Source organism: Chiloscyllium plagiosum, chromosome 6 (genome assembly GCF_004010195.1).
Source record: "Chiloscyllium plagiosum isolate BGI_BamShark_2017 chromosome 6, ASM401019v2, whole genome shotgun sequence".
Classification (NCBI taxonomy): Eukaryota; Metazoa; Chordata; class Chondrichthyes; order Orectolobiformes; family Hemiscylliidae; genus Chiloscyllium; species Chiloscyllium plagiosum.
Genome location: NC_057715.1, coordinates 2,296,694 through 2,310,358, shown reverse-complemented (window position 1 = coordinate 2,310,358; position 13,665 = coordinate 2,296,694). Strand labels below are relative to the sequence as shown.

The window sequence follows — 13,665 nt, the reverse complement described above, 5'->3', positions numbered from 1 at the left end:
CACTGCTGGAAAGCCAACTGAGCAACACAGAATCGGAACAGAGTCAAGTGTGGCTTGAAGCAATGGTCTACTATATTATTGTAGAGACTTAGGCAATGTTCTGGGGAACTGGGGTTGAATCCCAACATGGTAGACAGTGAAATTTGAAATCAATAAAAAGTTTGAATTAAGCTTAATGACGACCATGAAACCATTACCACTGTCAGAATAACCCTCTAGGGGAATCCTTTAGGGGAAGGAAACTGATGTCATTTCCTGGACTGGCCAACACAGACCCATTGTAATGTGCTTGACTTTTAAACACTGTCTGAGCTGTTTAACCACTCTCCTCCTGGGCTATGCTGTGCTATACTCTGAAATTGCACTCTAGTACTTACTCAGTTCTTCAATGACAGCTAGTTTCACCAACTAAAATTGCTCTTAGGCTTTTTTCTGAGCTCTAATCTAGTTCAGTTGCATCAAGCAAACATTGCTTATGACCTTTTCACTTAATGTCTCTCAGCTACACTGAAGTATTGATGATCGTGACCAAACCCCACATTCCTTCCCCTGAAACAAAGCCAGCAACTTTCCTGATATTTCAGCTCCTCGTTCTAACAGTACAGAGCCATCCAACTATTTTGTTGATGTTCATTTGTGGGAGTGGAGGAATTGATGCCCATGATAGTTTCACTTCTTTCATATGTAAATCACAAAACTTTTTTTTAAAAGTTACATTCTCACGTTAACTGTAACAATTGTTGTCAGTGCAGATAAGATGCTGAGATGTTGAGATTTACATATGAAAGAAGTGAAACTATCATGGTGATTCTAACAGATGAGAGACTTAACAAACAATCAAGGTATTTTTCAATGTATAATTTCAGTTACATCACACTGGAAACTTTTGCTACAAATTCTGAAAGATTGAAGCAGCTCTCTGATGAGGATTTGCTGCACATTTGTCTTGGATCTCAAGTGAGCAAGGCTGAACAGCTTTCCAATAATTGTGGAATGTAAATAAACAGCATATGTAAATGATCTGAAGAGATATGACTGTAGCAAAGACAAGAATATGTCAAAGAGCAGCAATGCTAGAATACGGCTACAATGCAGAACTCAGTGGGTTCCAATGTTGCCCAGCATAATTAACCTACCCTACCCATCATCTGATCATAGAAAGCGTTCGCTTTGAACAGCTTTGACATGCAGCCAATTTCCTCCAGCAACTTAAGACAGTCAGCTTCTACTCACATAATTGAATATCTTTGTGAGATCGATGAAGGCAATATATATTAGTCACATCTGTAATATGTGCTCATCTCTTCTCAGACTGAGAAGATCATGTCAACTAAGAATCTTTTACGATATGATTTTTACCTGGATGGCAGTATGACTGGTGTTCATTTGGTGAAAGCATTTCTACTTTTCACAAAACATTGCCAGGGTAATTTAACCCTGATACACTTGGGGGTGATCCATATCAGAGCCAGCATTGTGGTAGCTGTGTGTGTTGAGAACATTGTTTAAGAGTTATAGCTCTCTGAGATCCAGCAGTTGCCAATGCCCTGATTTTGAATGTTTCCAAGACATCTGGTGACACTGTTTATTCACAAAGGAGGTAGTATCTACAAAAAGGTCATGCTAGCGGCAAACTGCAAGTTCTAATTTATCTTTATCTGGGTCATGATGTCTGAGGGCGAAGGGCTACGCCTCACGATCTATATCCACTCTTGTGTTGAAATCCTCCACTAAGTAAAGCTTTAGGGATTCTGCTGAATCTAGTGTCAAGATTATCATAGAACTGGCCTTGCATCCCTGGAGTGAAGCACACATTGGAAGATATAGATACTCCTGTGGTATTCAACTTAGGAGGTGGATGGAAAAACATGTTCTGGACGAGGTATGGGATGTTCCATCATTGAGAGTAATACTCACAATAAAGTCTAAATTTTTCTAACGTTTCTTTTTTTCCCGTAAATATGTAATGTTTTGTTTCCAGTGATCCATACCTAGCAGACCTGTTCATTTGTAGGGAAACTATGGGAATATTCAATCTATCAAATTTCACATCAATCATAACCTATTTGCATTATCAACAATCAACCAGTTATCTGTTAGTCTCATGCATACAGTCCTGACATTCCATTTTGCCAATGTAAGATTTGACATCTTGCTTCTGTTGGTTTACCAGTGAGATGGATGCCATCCACTTGTTCACTGTGAGCTTTAAGCACTGATTGAAGCAAACAAATGATGGCAGATTAGCTCTTACTTTAGGAAGCCTTCCTATTTTAGATGAGCAGGGGCTGACAAGTATGATCCAACCCACAGCTGGAAGCAGACCGTAACAATAATTCTCTACCAAGTTCAGCTTATCCTCATAACTGCTATCTATTTAGATTAGATTATTAGATTAGATTAGATTAGATTACTTACAGTGTGGAAACAGGCCCTTCGGCCCAACAAGTCCACACCGACCCGCCGAAGCGCAACCCACCCATACCCCTACATTTACCCCTTACCTAACACTACGGGCAATTTAGCATGGCTAATTCACCTGACCTGCACATCTTTGGACTGTGGGAGGAAACCGGAGCCCCCGGAGGAAACCCACGCAGACACGGGGAGAACGTGCAAACTCCACACAGTCAGTCGCCTGAGTCGGGAATTGAACCCGGGTCTCTGGCGCTGCGAGGCAACAGTGCTAACCACTGTGCCACCGTGCCGCCCACTATTTAAGGCTGTGCAGCAAAACTAGAAGGTCTTCTCCATGTTACAAATCTGAGAAAAAAATCATGGGGATCCGAGGCTACCCAAATGTTTGGGTTTGTCTCCCTATCAACCACCGGAGTTCTTGATGAGGCAGAGGATCGAGGATTATGGGGAGAAGGCAGGAGAATGGAGTAGAGAAATATATGAGCCATGATCAAATTGTGGAGTAGTTCCAATTGGCCCAGTGTTCTAATTATGCTCTTATATCTTATGGATTGAGCTCAACTAAATAAAAATCATGACTTTTGGTACCCACTTGGTCAGAGGAGTTGTCAGTAAGAAAAGCAGAAAGCAAGTGAGCTCTCCTTGGAGACATTAGAAATATCACATCAATCTGTTAGAAACACTTGAACGATCAGAAAAGTAATAAATAAGTTTTTAAAATTGGTGTTAAACACAGAATTAAATGCTTGATGCCAAAACAAAATACTACAGGAAGTCAAAAATAAAAACAGGAAATGCTATTAACACAACAGGTCAGGCAGAATCGAGGGAAAGAATCAGTTTATATTTCAAGTCAACGTGAAACAGTATTTCCAGTCCTCTGCACAAAAGCTATCTGACATGCTGAGTATTTCCAGTATTTCCTGTTATTATTGCTTGATCTGATCCTGCTTAACAGGATACCAATGCCACTTTGCAGGCTCCTTGTAAAGGTCAATGCCTGCACAAACAAATGTTGAGATAACTTCAGTCATGGCATGTATAGGGATGCCATTAATGGCTATCACATCTCAAATGTTGAGAGCCCCAATCAAAACGCCAGACCACAAATGCATTCAATCAACAGCACATTTTATTTCAGTTGTTCATGCTTGGGTGATGCTGTGGGTCAACATTTAATGCACGAGCCTGCTGCCCTGAGTAAATTTAGTTGGTAATGGGTTATAGAGAGCAGGCAGGAAAGCAGGGTTGAGGCCACGATGAGATCAGCTATGATCATATTAAATAATGAAGCAGGCTTGAGGGGCTGAATTGTCTCCTGTTGCTCCTAGTTCTTCAGTTCTTATGTAGGTAGGAAACAGATAAACTTACAGATTTGGCTCTGCTTTTCGTTGCTGCTGGCCAGTGTTTTAGGCCAAAAACAAAAAAATAAATGCCTGAAACAACCAGAGGGAGATGAGGAAGCCAAATAAAAACTGAGTGTACTCTGTTGTCATATATACCAAATCAGGTGCATTTCTCTTTGAATAGAGGTGGTGGCACTAAGATAGGATACAAATACCCTTTCTTCTATTATATCATTCTGTCTTCTTGATCAGATTTAAGACATACATTTTAAGAACAACAGTGCTTTTTGCTTGCATTAGACAAAAAAAAAGATTTTGACTTGGAAATAGATCACTTTCTCATTTCAGAAAATCAAGTGTGAGCACCAGAAACTATTTCACACATATGTAATGCAGCCGAGGCAGATAAAAAATATTCAACTGTAAACCAACCTACATACTTCAGCTCCAATATCAATCATTCCAGATTGTAACAATCTGATCCCAGTACCTTCACCAGACACCTACATGGATGGAATTTAATATCAAATATCAAATTTTGGGAGATCAAATTAAAGCTCCATGATCACTTTGCAGTGGTCTGAGACCTTAAAAAAGTATGCTTACAATTCCAAACCAGCACTGAAAAAAAAGAGATCAGAAACTCATCAGTTTGGTTTGCCCCTAAATCCAAATTGTCGAATTATTCTCTTTAGTCTTCCACTTAATCCACGTTACATTGTGTTACTATACAAGAGTAAGTGAAATAAGATTAGAAAATGCTAGAAACAAGCAGTAGGTCTGGCAGTATTTGTGAAAGGACAGTTAACGTTTCAAGGTTGATGATCTTTCATCAGTGAAAATAAGAGAATGCTTTCCCAATTTATGTTGCTAGAGAAGAAGCTTGCCACTGTTTTTCTGTTTCAAGGACTGTTTACTACATATCAATGCTTCTAATGAAGAAATCCGCTCTTGTTAGGGAACCACTCAATACCAATTTATAACAAAAAAAATGTTTTGAAACTGTTGGAAAAGAACTTTCACTTCAAGTTTAAATTTACTTCTTCAACAACCACAAATAAAATATATGTGTGGTGGTTATCTACCTTTATCAAAGTGTAAGTGGTTAATAAGCTTTAGAGATTAATAAAATCAAGTTTCAGTCTTGCCTAACACCTGTCTTAAAAATAAGACTTTTTTTTTATTTTTTGACCTTCAGAAGTCTAAAAGAAATGCAATCATTCACTGGTTCATTTTTAAATGGATTTAACTAAATATTGTGAATTGCATTACGATTGTTTGATGCTTTATTTAGGCAGCAAAGAACCTCCATAAATATTAAATTAAAATAGACATAAACACCAAGCAGCCTCACATAGACATGTGGTACTGAAAAATACAAATCAGAATTTCTGACCAGATGTAAATCTTGCGCAGAGGTGATGATTCGGCAGTTAGCAACAGTGAAAAGAATGTGACTCCATGAATTTTGCAAAATAACTAAAGATGTGATTTTACAGTCCCTGAGGTGGCAAGGATTTTCACTACCTAGGTAAACCTTCACAATTAGCCCTCCATCTTTCGGTGGCAAGATACCTTCTCATCATCAGAAGCTGCAACATATGTATTCATATCTCACTAATTACCCAGAATTAACTTACTACATGAGATAGGAGCTCATGGTCTGAGTGGTAATATATTAGCATGGATTGAGAAGTGGTTAACACAGAAGACAGAGTCAGGATTAATGGATCTTTTTCAAGTTGAAAAAAATTAGTGGAGTGTCATGGGATTATTAATTACCAGAATTAACTTCTCCTTCTCAAGCAAGATATTCAATGTGCTCATGGCAAATTTAATCCTCTGCCTCCAAATGAGTACACAGCTTTTGTGAACATGACCAATCCTTTTGTAATGCTCTCTCCCTTTCATTGGAACTGCTACAACTGCAGAAGGCATCTGCATAGCGACCAAGGCACAATGTGTACCCATCTGGGCAATGACAACAGGGCAGCAGGAGCTTCTCAGGAATAACCTTAGCAGGCACTATCAGCAAGTAGCTGTTCTCTCACAGAGGCCATGCAGCAGAAAGAGTCACGCAGCTTCGCAGATGGCAACTTTGTGCATAAGGCAAGATAGGCAGCTGCTGAAAGGGAAGCATTAGCACTGAAGGAAAGACAGAAGCATGTGGCTGCATGGTATAGTAAACAGTCAATGTGAAAGGAGGAGACATATGTCATTTTATTGTAAGACTTAAGTATCACAGGTGGTTTATATGCAAGCAGATTCCATGGTCAATAAAGTGCATGTGGGTGAAAAGGAAAGGCAGGCATTGTGGCCCAAGGCTGGACTTAAGTGGGTCAGCAAGTAACACCATCATCAGTTCATGGGCTGGTCCAGTCAGTCCGACAGCTGGTCCAACTCAAAACTGGGGATAAGACAATGCTCAGCTATGGCCTTGCTGGTTACATGGTCCTATACGCAATCAGGGTTATCCTGCAAAGTCTGTCCAGGGGATTGGTCATGGTTAGTCAAAAGGGTGGGTCTCACATAATGCGGTAGGTTTTATGGGTCACTCCTTAGTGATGAAGCAGATTGGGGACTGTCCTGATAGTATTAGGCAATTGAGGGAGTGGTCACAGTCATGGGGGCAATTGAATATAGTAGGTTTGGATCTGATGGTATAGACAGGATAGACATGCATATATGGTATATATTTACATTTTTTGGGACAGCTTAAGAGGTCAAGATTACTAATTTGCATAGGAAGCGATCTTGTCAGGTTTGAAAGCAATCCTACAACATTAAAAGCCTACAAACTCCTGTGGCAAGAAGCTATCTCTCAAAAAACACAGAAATAGAAAATCAAATAGCACACATGCTGTAAGGGAACTTGGCAGATGCAATACTGCCCATTGGCAGGGGAGGAAATAATTAAGGCCCTAGGATTGATCCTTGTGGCAGTCCACTAATTACATCTTTCCAATGTAAAAGGAAACATTTTAAACTTTGATCAATCTTTAATCCATGCTAATTCATTACCTCAATGCTGTGAGATCCTATCTTCTACAGTCCTATCTTACCAAATGCATTCTGTATATGCCATTGCATAATATCAACTCTTCTTGTTACATCCTCAGAGATTGCTAGTAAATTTATCAAACATGATTTCCCTTTCACAAAAAGAATGTTGATTCTTTTTGATTATTGCTGAACCTTTCAAAATATCCTGTTATTTCTACCTTAGTGATTTCATTTTCCCAGGGACAAATGTTCAGCTCATCGGCCTACAGTTTCCTACTTTCTCTCTCCCTTCCTTCTTGAACAGGGGTGTCCTATTTGCGGTTTTTCAATCTGTTGAATCCCTCCCAGAATCTAGTGAATTCTAGAGTAATTCAACTAAATGTCTCCACGCTGTCTGTAGCAACTTCCTTTAAAACCCTTGGTTATAAGCCATCAGGTCCCGGTGACCTGTCATTCTTCAGCTCTTTCCAAAGGGCTTCGGCCTGGACAAGGAAAGCAGAAATGCATGTGGTACTCAAAGCAAAACAAATGAACAAGTAGAACAAACCGAGATAAATAAGTTTGATCTCATGATCATTACTGAGATGTGGCTGCAGGGTGACCTAGTTTGGGACCTGAACATTGAAGAGCAGGTACAGGTAGCTGGAAAGGACGGAGGAGATTAAAGATGATATTGGTACAATCAAGAGGATGGCCTAAATTCAGGAAAACAAGATAAAGAAGCAGTCTGGGTAGAGATGAGGAGTGATAAAGAGAAGAGGTTACACGTGGGAGTTGTCTCAAGGCTCCTTAACAATAACCACATAAATAGGACAGGGTATCAAATAAGAAATAATGAGAGCTTGTCAAAAGAATACTGTGATCATCATGGAGGAATTTAACACAAATATAGACTGACAAAGTCAGATGGAAAAATATGGTCAAGAGGTGGAATTCACTGAATATTTTCAAGACAATTTCCTAGGCCATCTTGCTTTGGCACCAACCAGAGACCAGGCTACATTAGACCTTATTTTGACCAACAAGATAGGATTAATTACTGACCTCATAGTGAAAGCGCTCCAGAGGAGCAGCAAACTTAACATGATTGAATTATACATAGTTTAAGGGAAATTCCAGAAAGTACAGAATAGATATATTCCAACAAATAAGAAAAATTCTAAGGGATAACCCACCATCCATGATTAACTAAAAAAGTCAAAGAAAGAAAGAAATTGTGCAAAGATATTTAGGTCAGAGAATGGAAGGTTATAAAAACAAGTATAGAATTACTAAAAGATTGATAAGGAGGAGAAAAGTTAGCCAAAAATATAAAAACAGACAGTAAAAGCTTTTTCAGATATTTAAAAATGAGATGAGTTAACAAACTCATTTTGGTCCTATAAAAAGGAGTCTGACAAATTAGTAAGGATGAAAAGATAGCAGATAAATTGAGCAGATATTTTGCAGTGATCTTCACGAGACGTGGTACAAGTAATATCTCAAAAACAGATCTAAATCAGGAACTGAAAAGGAGGAAAAACTACGGGGAATGCTGCCACACCGCCCATCCATTATGCAAGCAATGCAAACCAACTAGGGCATCAAAATCAAATGACAATCACAAAAGTGACCTCCTGTGCTTCCACACTTGGAAGGAGCAGCAATGTTCTGGGTATTACAGGGACGTGGATCCAGAGGCAAACATGCAGCACTACCAATGGCAGTGTGATATTACAAATTACAACTTGAAGCAGTAATGATGCTTGATGACCAGCAGGAGTCTGAGGGGCTGCAGGGCTTCATTTCATACTGTAAAATTCTATCAAATCAATGTTCTTCATTTATTTAGAGAATAAACAGATAACTGCCAAACATTGCGAAAAAAAACATTTTGTAAGAGCCTTACTTGAAACTCAAACTAATCAGTATACTTCAGAAGTATACAAATTCAAGAGGAAAAGTCAACATTTATATGTATGACACAACAGTGCTGATTGGTAAGTTGAATCTGAGTGGCAGAAGTGTTGCCATGCAGAATACATCCAATAATGCTGACTCACAGTTAACTGTCAGACTTTGTTTAACATTTTTCATCAGGCAGGATGACTCTGAGTGGTCAGGCCATGAACCAGCGAATTGCTGTCATTTATTTTATTGAGCTGAAATTGGCGCAGTGCATGTGCATGTTCTTTCTGTTTGCAAAGGACAGGGCCCTGTATTTTAACGTAGCATATGAAGCTCCATGACATGTACGTAGCCCTTATGTCCCTGAGACAGGCATATTAAATGAAACAATATATCACATCAGTGATTCACAACAAGCAAGGGAGTGTCTATACCCAATCAAGTTGTGCTTGCAAAACACTGTCCAAAATTATTTGTGATTATGCAATTTTACAATCAATTTAAGATTGTCAGCTGGACTCAGTGTGTGTATTGAAAGCTACATATATTAAAACACAGGACCCTGTTCTTTGAGACAGACAGAATATTTACATGCACGGTAACTGTTTCAACTCAACAAAATAAGTAATAACTATTTGCTGACCCATTTCTCAGGGCAGTGCTTTGATCAATCAGAATCAATCTGCCTGATTTAAAAGATAAACAAAGCTTGACAATTAACTGCCTATCAGCAGTAATGGGTGTAATCTCCATCACAATATCTCAATCAGAGTCAACTTCCAACCAAACAGCATTCTCTGCTCATGCATTACTAATTTTTTTTCTCTTGAATTGATAATCTCGCAAAATGTCCTGAGTGCAAGATGAAAAGTTTCAAGAAAATGTGTCTTTTAGTGATACTCAAGCTATTTTTAAAGCCAAAAAACTATTTGTTTAACTATTAACTTTAAATTGAAGTTGTCAATAAGAATGGATACGATCATTTCATACAGAAATCAAATAATCTAACATTGCTTACTGTATCACATCTCTATGACACTGGACTCTTTTGGCTATAAATTTCTGTGAGCATTATCTTAACCTCCACAACCAGCTCATCAAGGAGAGGTGCTCTCAAAGCTAGTGCTTCCAAATAAACCTGCTGGGCTATAACCTGGCGTTGTGTGATTTTTAACTTAATCCACTCCTCAGTCCAACATCGGCACCTCCAAGTCAAAAATCAAATACTGCAACTCGATTTGAAATTCTAGTCAGTCAATATAAAGTGCAATACAAGTTTGATGGGACCAAGAATGAAGAATAGTAAATACATGATTTGGCATACAATGTGAGAAATTTGCAAGAAAGATGACTGTTCAGAAATACACATTTGTTAACTACATCACTGATCAGAAAATACAAAAATAAAGAAATTTATTCAAATTTTATATTCAAAGGAACGTAAGTTGCCATATTATTTAAACTATCCCAAAAAGACTGTTTTATTAGTGCACACAGAACAGTGCCCATTAAACATTTAAAAGCCAAAAGAACTGCGGATTCTGTAAATCAGAAACAAAGACAAAAGTTGCTGGACAAGCTCAGCAGATCTAGCAGCATCTATGAAGAGAAATCAGAGTTAACGTCTCAGGTCCGGTGACCCTTCCACAGAATGGTTCTGAGGAAGGGTCACCGGACTCGAAACACTAACTCTGATTTCTCTTCAAAATGCTGCCAGACCTGCTGAGCTTTTCTGCCATTTCTGTCTTTGTTCCATGAAATAATTCTTTTTCAAAAACACATACCTTACACCAGTTGACTCTTTTCATGCTGAGATCTAGTTTAAACTCTTTCTTCGGTTTTAATCCATGTGGGAGTGTAGCAGGAGGTGGAGACCAGTGTCCTCCCTTAAACCCTGTCGCAGGTGGTGGTGGTGGTGGTGGTGGTGGTGGCGGTGGTGGAGGAGGAGGAGGGTAAGGCCCAGATGTAAGAGGTGGTGGTGGCACTCCACCTGGCACTGAAGATGTAGAACTACAGGATGTGACTTCACTTTGTGTGCCAATCAAGGTGGCCGTTACATTAGGTGGTAATGCTGAAAACTTGGAAGAAAAAGTTAGAAATAAATTCAAAACAAGAACAGAAAAAATAGAATTACAATCCAATATCACTCCTATTTCTTTTCCCCTAGTTTTCTCCCTCAGCTTTCTGAAGGTATGAATTCTTTGTTGGTTGTGGTTCCATTGATGCTGGTCATCGTCAAAAAATATTTCCAAGTAGCTGTTAGTGTGAAAGTTTGATATGCTGTTTGTCAAGAAAAATTTCCAAAAGGTGTCACTGGTAGGCCATCAAGAATCAAAGAGCCCTTTTAACTTACTCCTCCATAACAAAGGTGACCCTGTCACATTGCAAACCCAAGATACTGCAGAAAAACTTCCACATGAAACCTGAGATTTTTCTGGTTAAGCAGCTATTTCGGCCCCTGTGGAAACCACTGAACTATCAGTGGAGCATTTTTTATTTGTTTATAGGATGTGAGCATTGGTGGCTAGATCAGTATTTATTTCCAATCCCTAATTGCCCACAGGGCAGTTAAGAATCATCCCTATGGGTCTGGAATAACATGTAAGCCAAACCAGGTAAGGACGGCAGATTTCATTTCCGAGGGGACATGAGTGAAACTGGCAGGGCTTTTTTACAACACGTTGAGTGTTGCATAGTTACCATGCAAGCTTATTCCAGAATTCATTGAACTCAATTATGACAATCTGCCAGGGTGGAATTCAAACACATGTCCCCAGAATGCTGGCCTAGGGTTGTGGATTGCAAGTTCACTACGCCACCTGATTTCCTCTGCTTTTGCTTGCCAACCAGCAAGGAGCAATTTTGCATTAAAGTCAAGATTTTTCTTTCTTCACAAATTAAGAGGTTAAAAATGATGTCTGAAAGAATTTAAACAGACTGAAGCGTTTAAACCACAAAACTGAGAAAGTTACACAGTATAATGTAACATGGGAGGATTACCAGACTGAGTTAGAGGGTTATGGACAAACTAAAATTTCATCAAAATTGTCCATATTGCAAAGCAGAATGATTAGTCACTCTGGAAACAGATCATCATCAGCTCTAGGAGGGATGTTTTCATCATCATAATCATTTGAAATCACAAAATGACATCTCGTCATGTGTTTTGTCAAGTATTCTGCTCTAATAATAGGCTAAGATGCTTTAATTATCCAGAATAGCAAAATTTGTTTTAACCAGCATCTTATGAACCAGCACTCTCGATAAACTGGCATAACTTAAGTACCTGAAATACGAAACGTTTACTGTATTATCGCAATGTCTGTGATGTCCGTATAGTCAGTTAAGGGTGCGAGAGAGAAGGCTCTCTGCTGGTAGTTTTTATTTAAGGCAAAGTTGCATTATAATTTAAATGATTTATGCTGTAAATAAAGTATAACAGTGATGTGTATACTCCCCGGATTATGTTTCTATTATTTAGTGTTGTTTTTATATTGATTATACAGATCTCTTAATCAACGGCACACTCCTAGTAACATTGGTGCCAGCTAATAAAACGTTTATGGTATTTGTTTACCACTAATACATAAGTGTGAAACCACAACATACATACACAAAACATGAATCAACTAAAGTTGTCTAGCTACCCTGCATTAAACTTGGCATAGTCGCACCAAATTGTAATGCAAAGCAATGCCAACAGCATGAGCTCAATTCCTGCACTGACTATGCTTACCATGCAGGACACTCCTTCTCAAGCTCTCCCTTTGCCTGCGATGGGGTGACCTTCAGGTTAACCATATCCAGTCATCTCTCTTTAATTACAGAGCAGCCCTATGGTCTGGTAGGATCATGGCAACTTTACTGTTACCCTGCCTTGATTTGACCGGCAGAAGGATAAAAAAAAATTCATAATACTGCACCTCCATATGTTTGTGAAATATTTGTCAATTACACCTCAGTGGGATACTTTAAAACAGCTTAACAATTCAAAAACACCATTAAAGTACATATCTGTATCTTTAATAGTTTTTTGACATTAGTATATGTTTTATTCAACTCTCTACCACAATGACAATAAGTGGGTGAATTTAGCTTAATGACATTCAACATTTGTTCAATGCCGCTGTTCTACACTTATTTCCCACTATAATTTCTCCTACTTGAGCCTCAAAGGAAGACCTTGTTTGCTTTCTCTTCCTTAATATATACTTTGAGAAATTATTTCAATTAGATTTTATATTTCTTTGCCAACTTATTCTCAGATTTCATTTCTGTTGCTAACAATTCCTTGGATATCCTCTGTTGGCTTTCAAAACCATTCTAATTCTTGAGATCACTACCCAGTTTGCATTATAAATTGATTCTTTTTGCCTAAACTTATCCTTAAACTCTTTAGTTAGCCACAGATCAATATTTCTTTCCCATGGTGTGTTTATTTCTCATCAAAATGTATATTTGTTTATAATTTTGAAATACTTTTAAATGCTCTCCATTATCTACTTATTATTTTATTAATCTAATCTTTTAGTCAAATTTGGGAATCTGCCATAACCAATTCAATCCCTACCAAAGTAATTGCCTTTACTTAATCTTAACAGTCCAGTTGCACATGATGCATGTCACCCTCAAGCTCAATCTAATATTTTTATATTGTGACAACCTGTGCCCCAGAGATTACTAAATAACCCTGTCTCTTTATTCACAATTAGATCGAAAACAGGCTTTTCACTAGTTGCGGAGAAAGTGAGGACTGCAGATGCTGGAGATCAGAGCTGAAAATGTGTTGCTGGAAAAGCGCAACAGGTCAGGCAGCATCCTGAGCAGGAGAATCGAAGTTTCGGGCATGAGCCCTTCTTCAGGAATGAGGAAAGTGTGTCCAGCAGGCTAAGATAAAAGGTAGGGAGGAGGGACTTGGGGGAGGGGCGTTGGAAATGCGATAGGTGGAAGGAGATCAAGGTGAGGGTGATAGGGCAGAGTGGGTGGGGGCGGAGAGGTCAGGAAGAAGATT

The 13,665-nt window shown here is 38.7% G+C and overlaps 1 protein-coding gene across 2 annotated transcripts in view; it reads right to left on the bottom strand.

Annotated features, from left to right (window-relative positions):
• Window positions 1-13,665, bottom strand: part of LOC122550431 (protein diaphanous homolog 3-like) — a 577,944-nt gene that overhangs the window by 386,605 nt on the left and 177,674 nt on the right. For both annotated transcript variants that reach the window (XM_043691160.1, XM_043691161.1), the window contains one exon: window positions 10,439-10,732. In XM_043691160.1, the coding sequence (XP_043547095.1) occupies window positions 10,439-10,732 (294 nt within the window). The remainder of the gene's footprint in view (window positions 1-10,438; window positions 10,733-13,665) is intronic.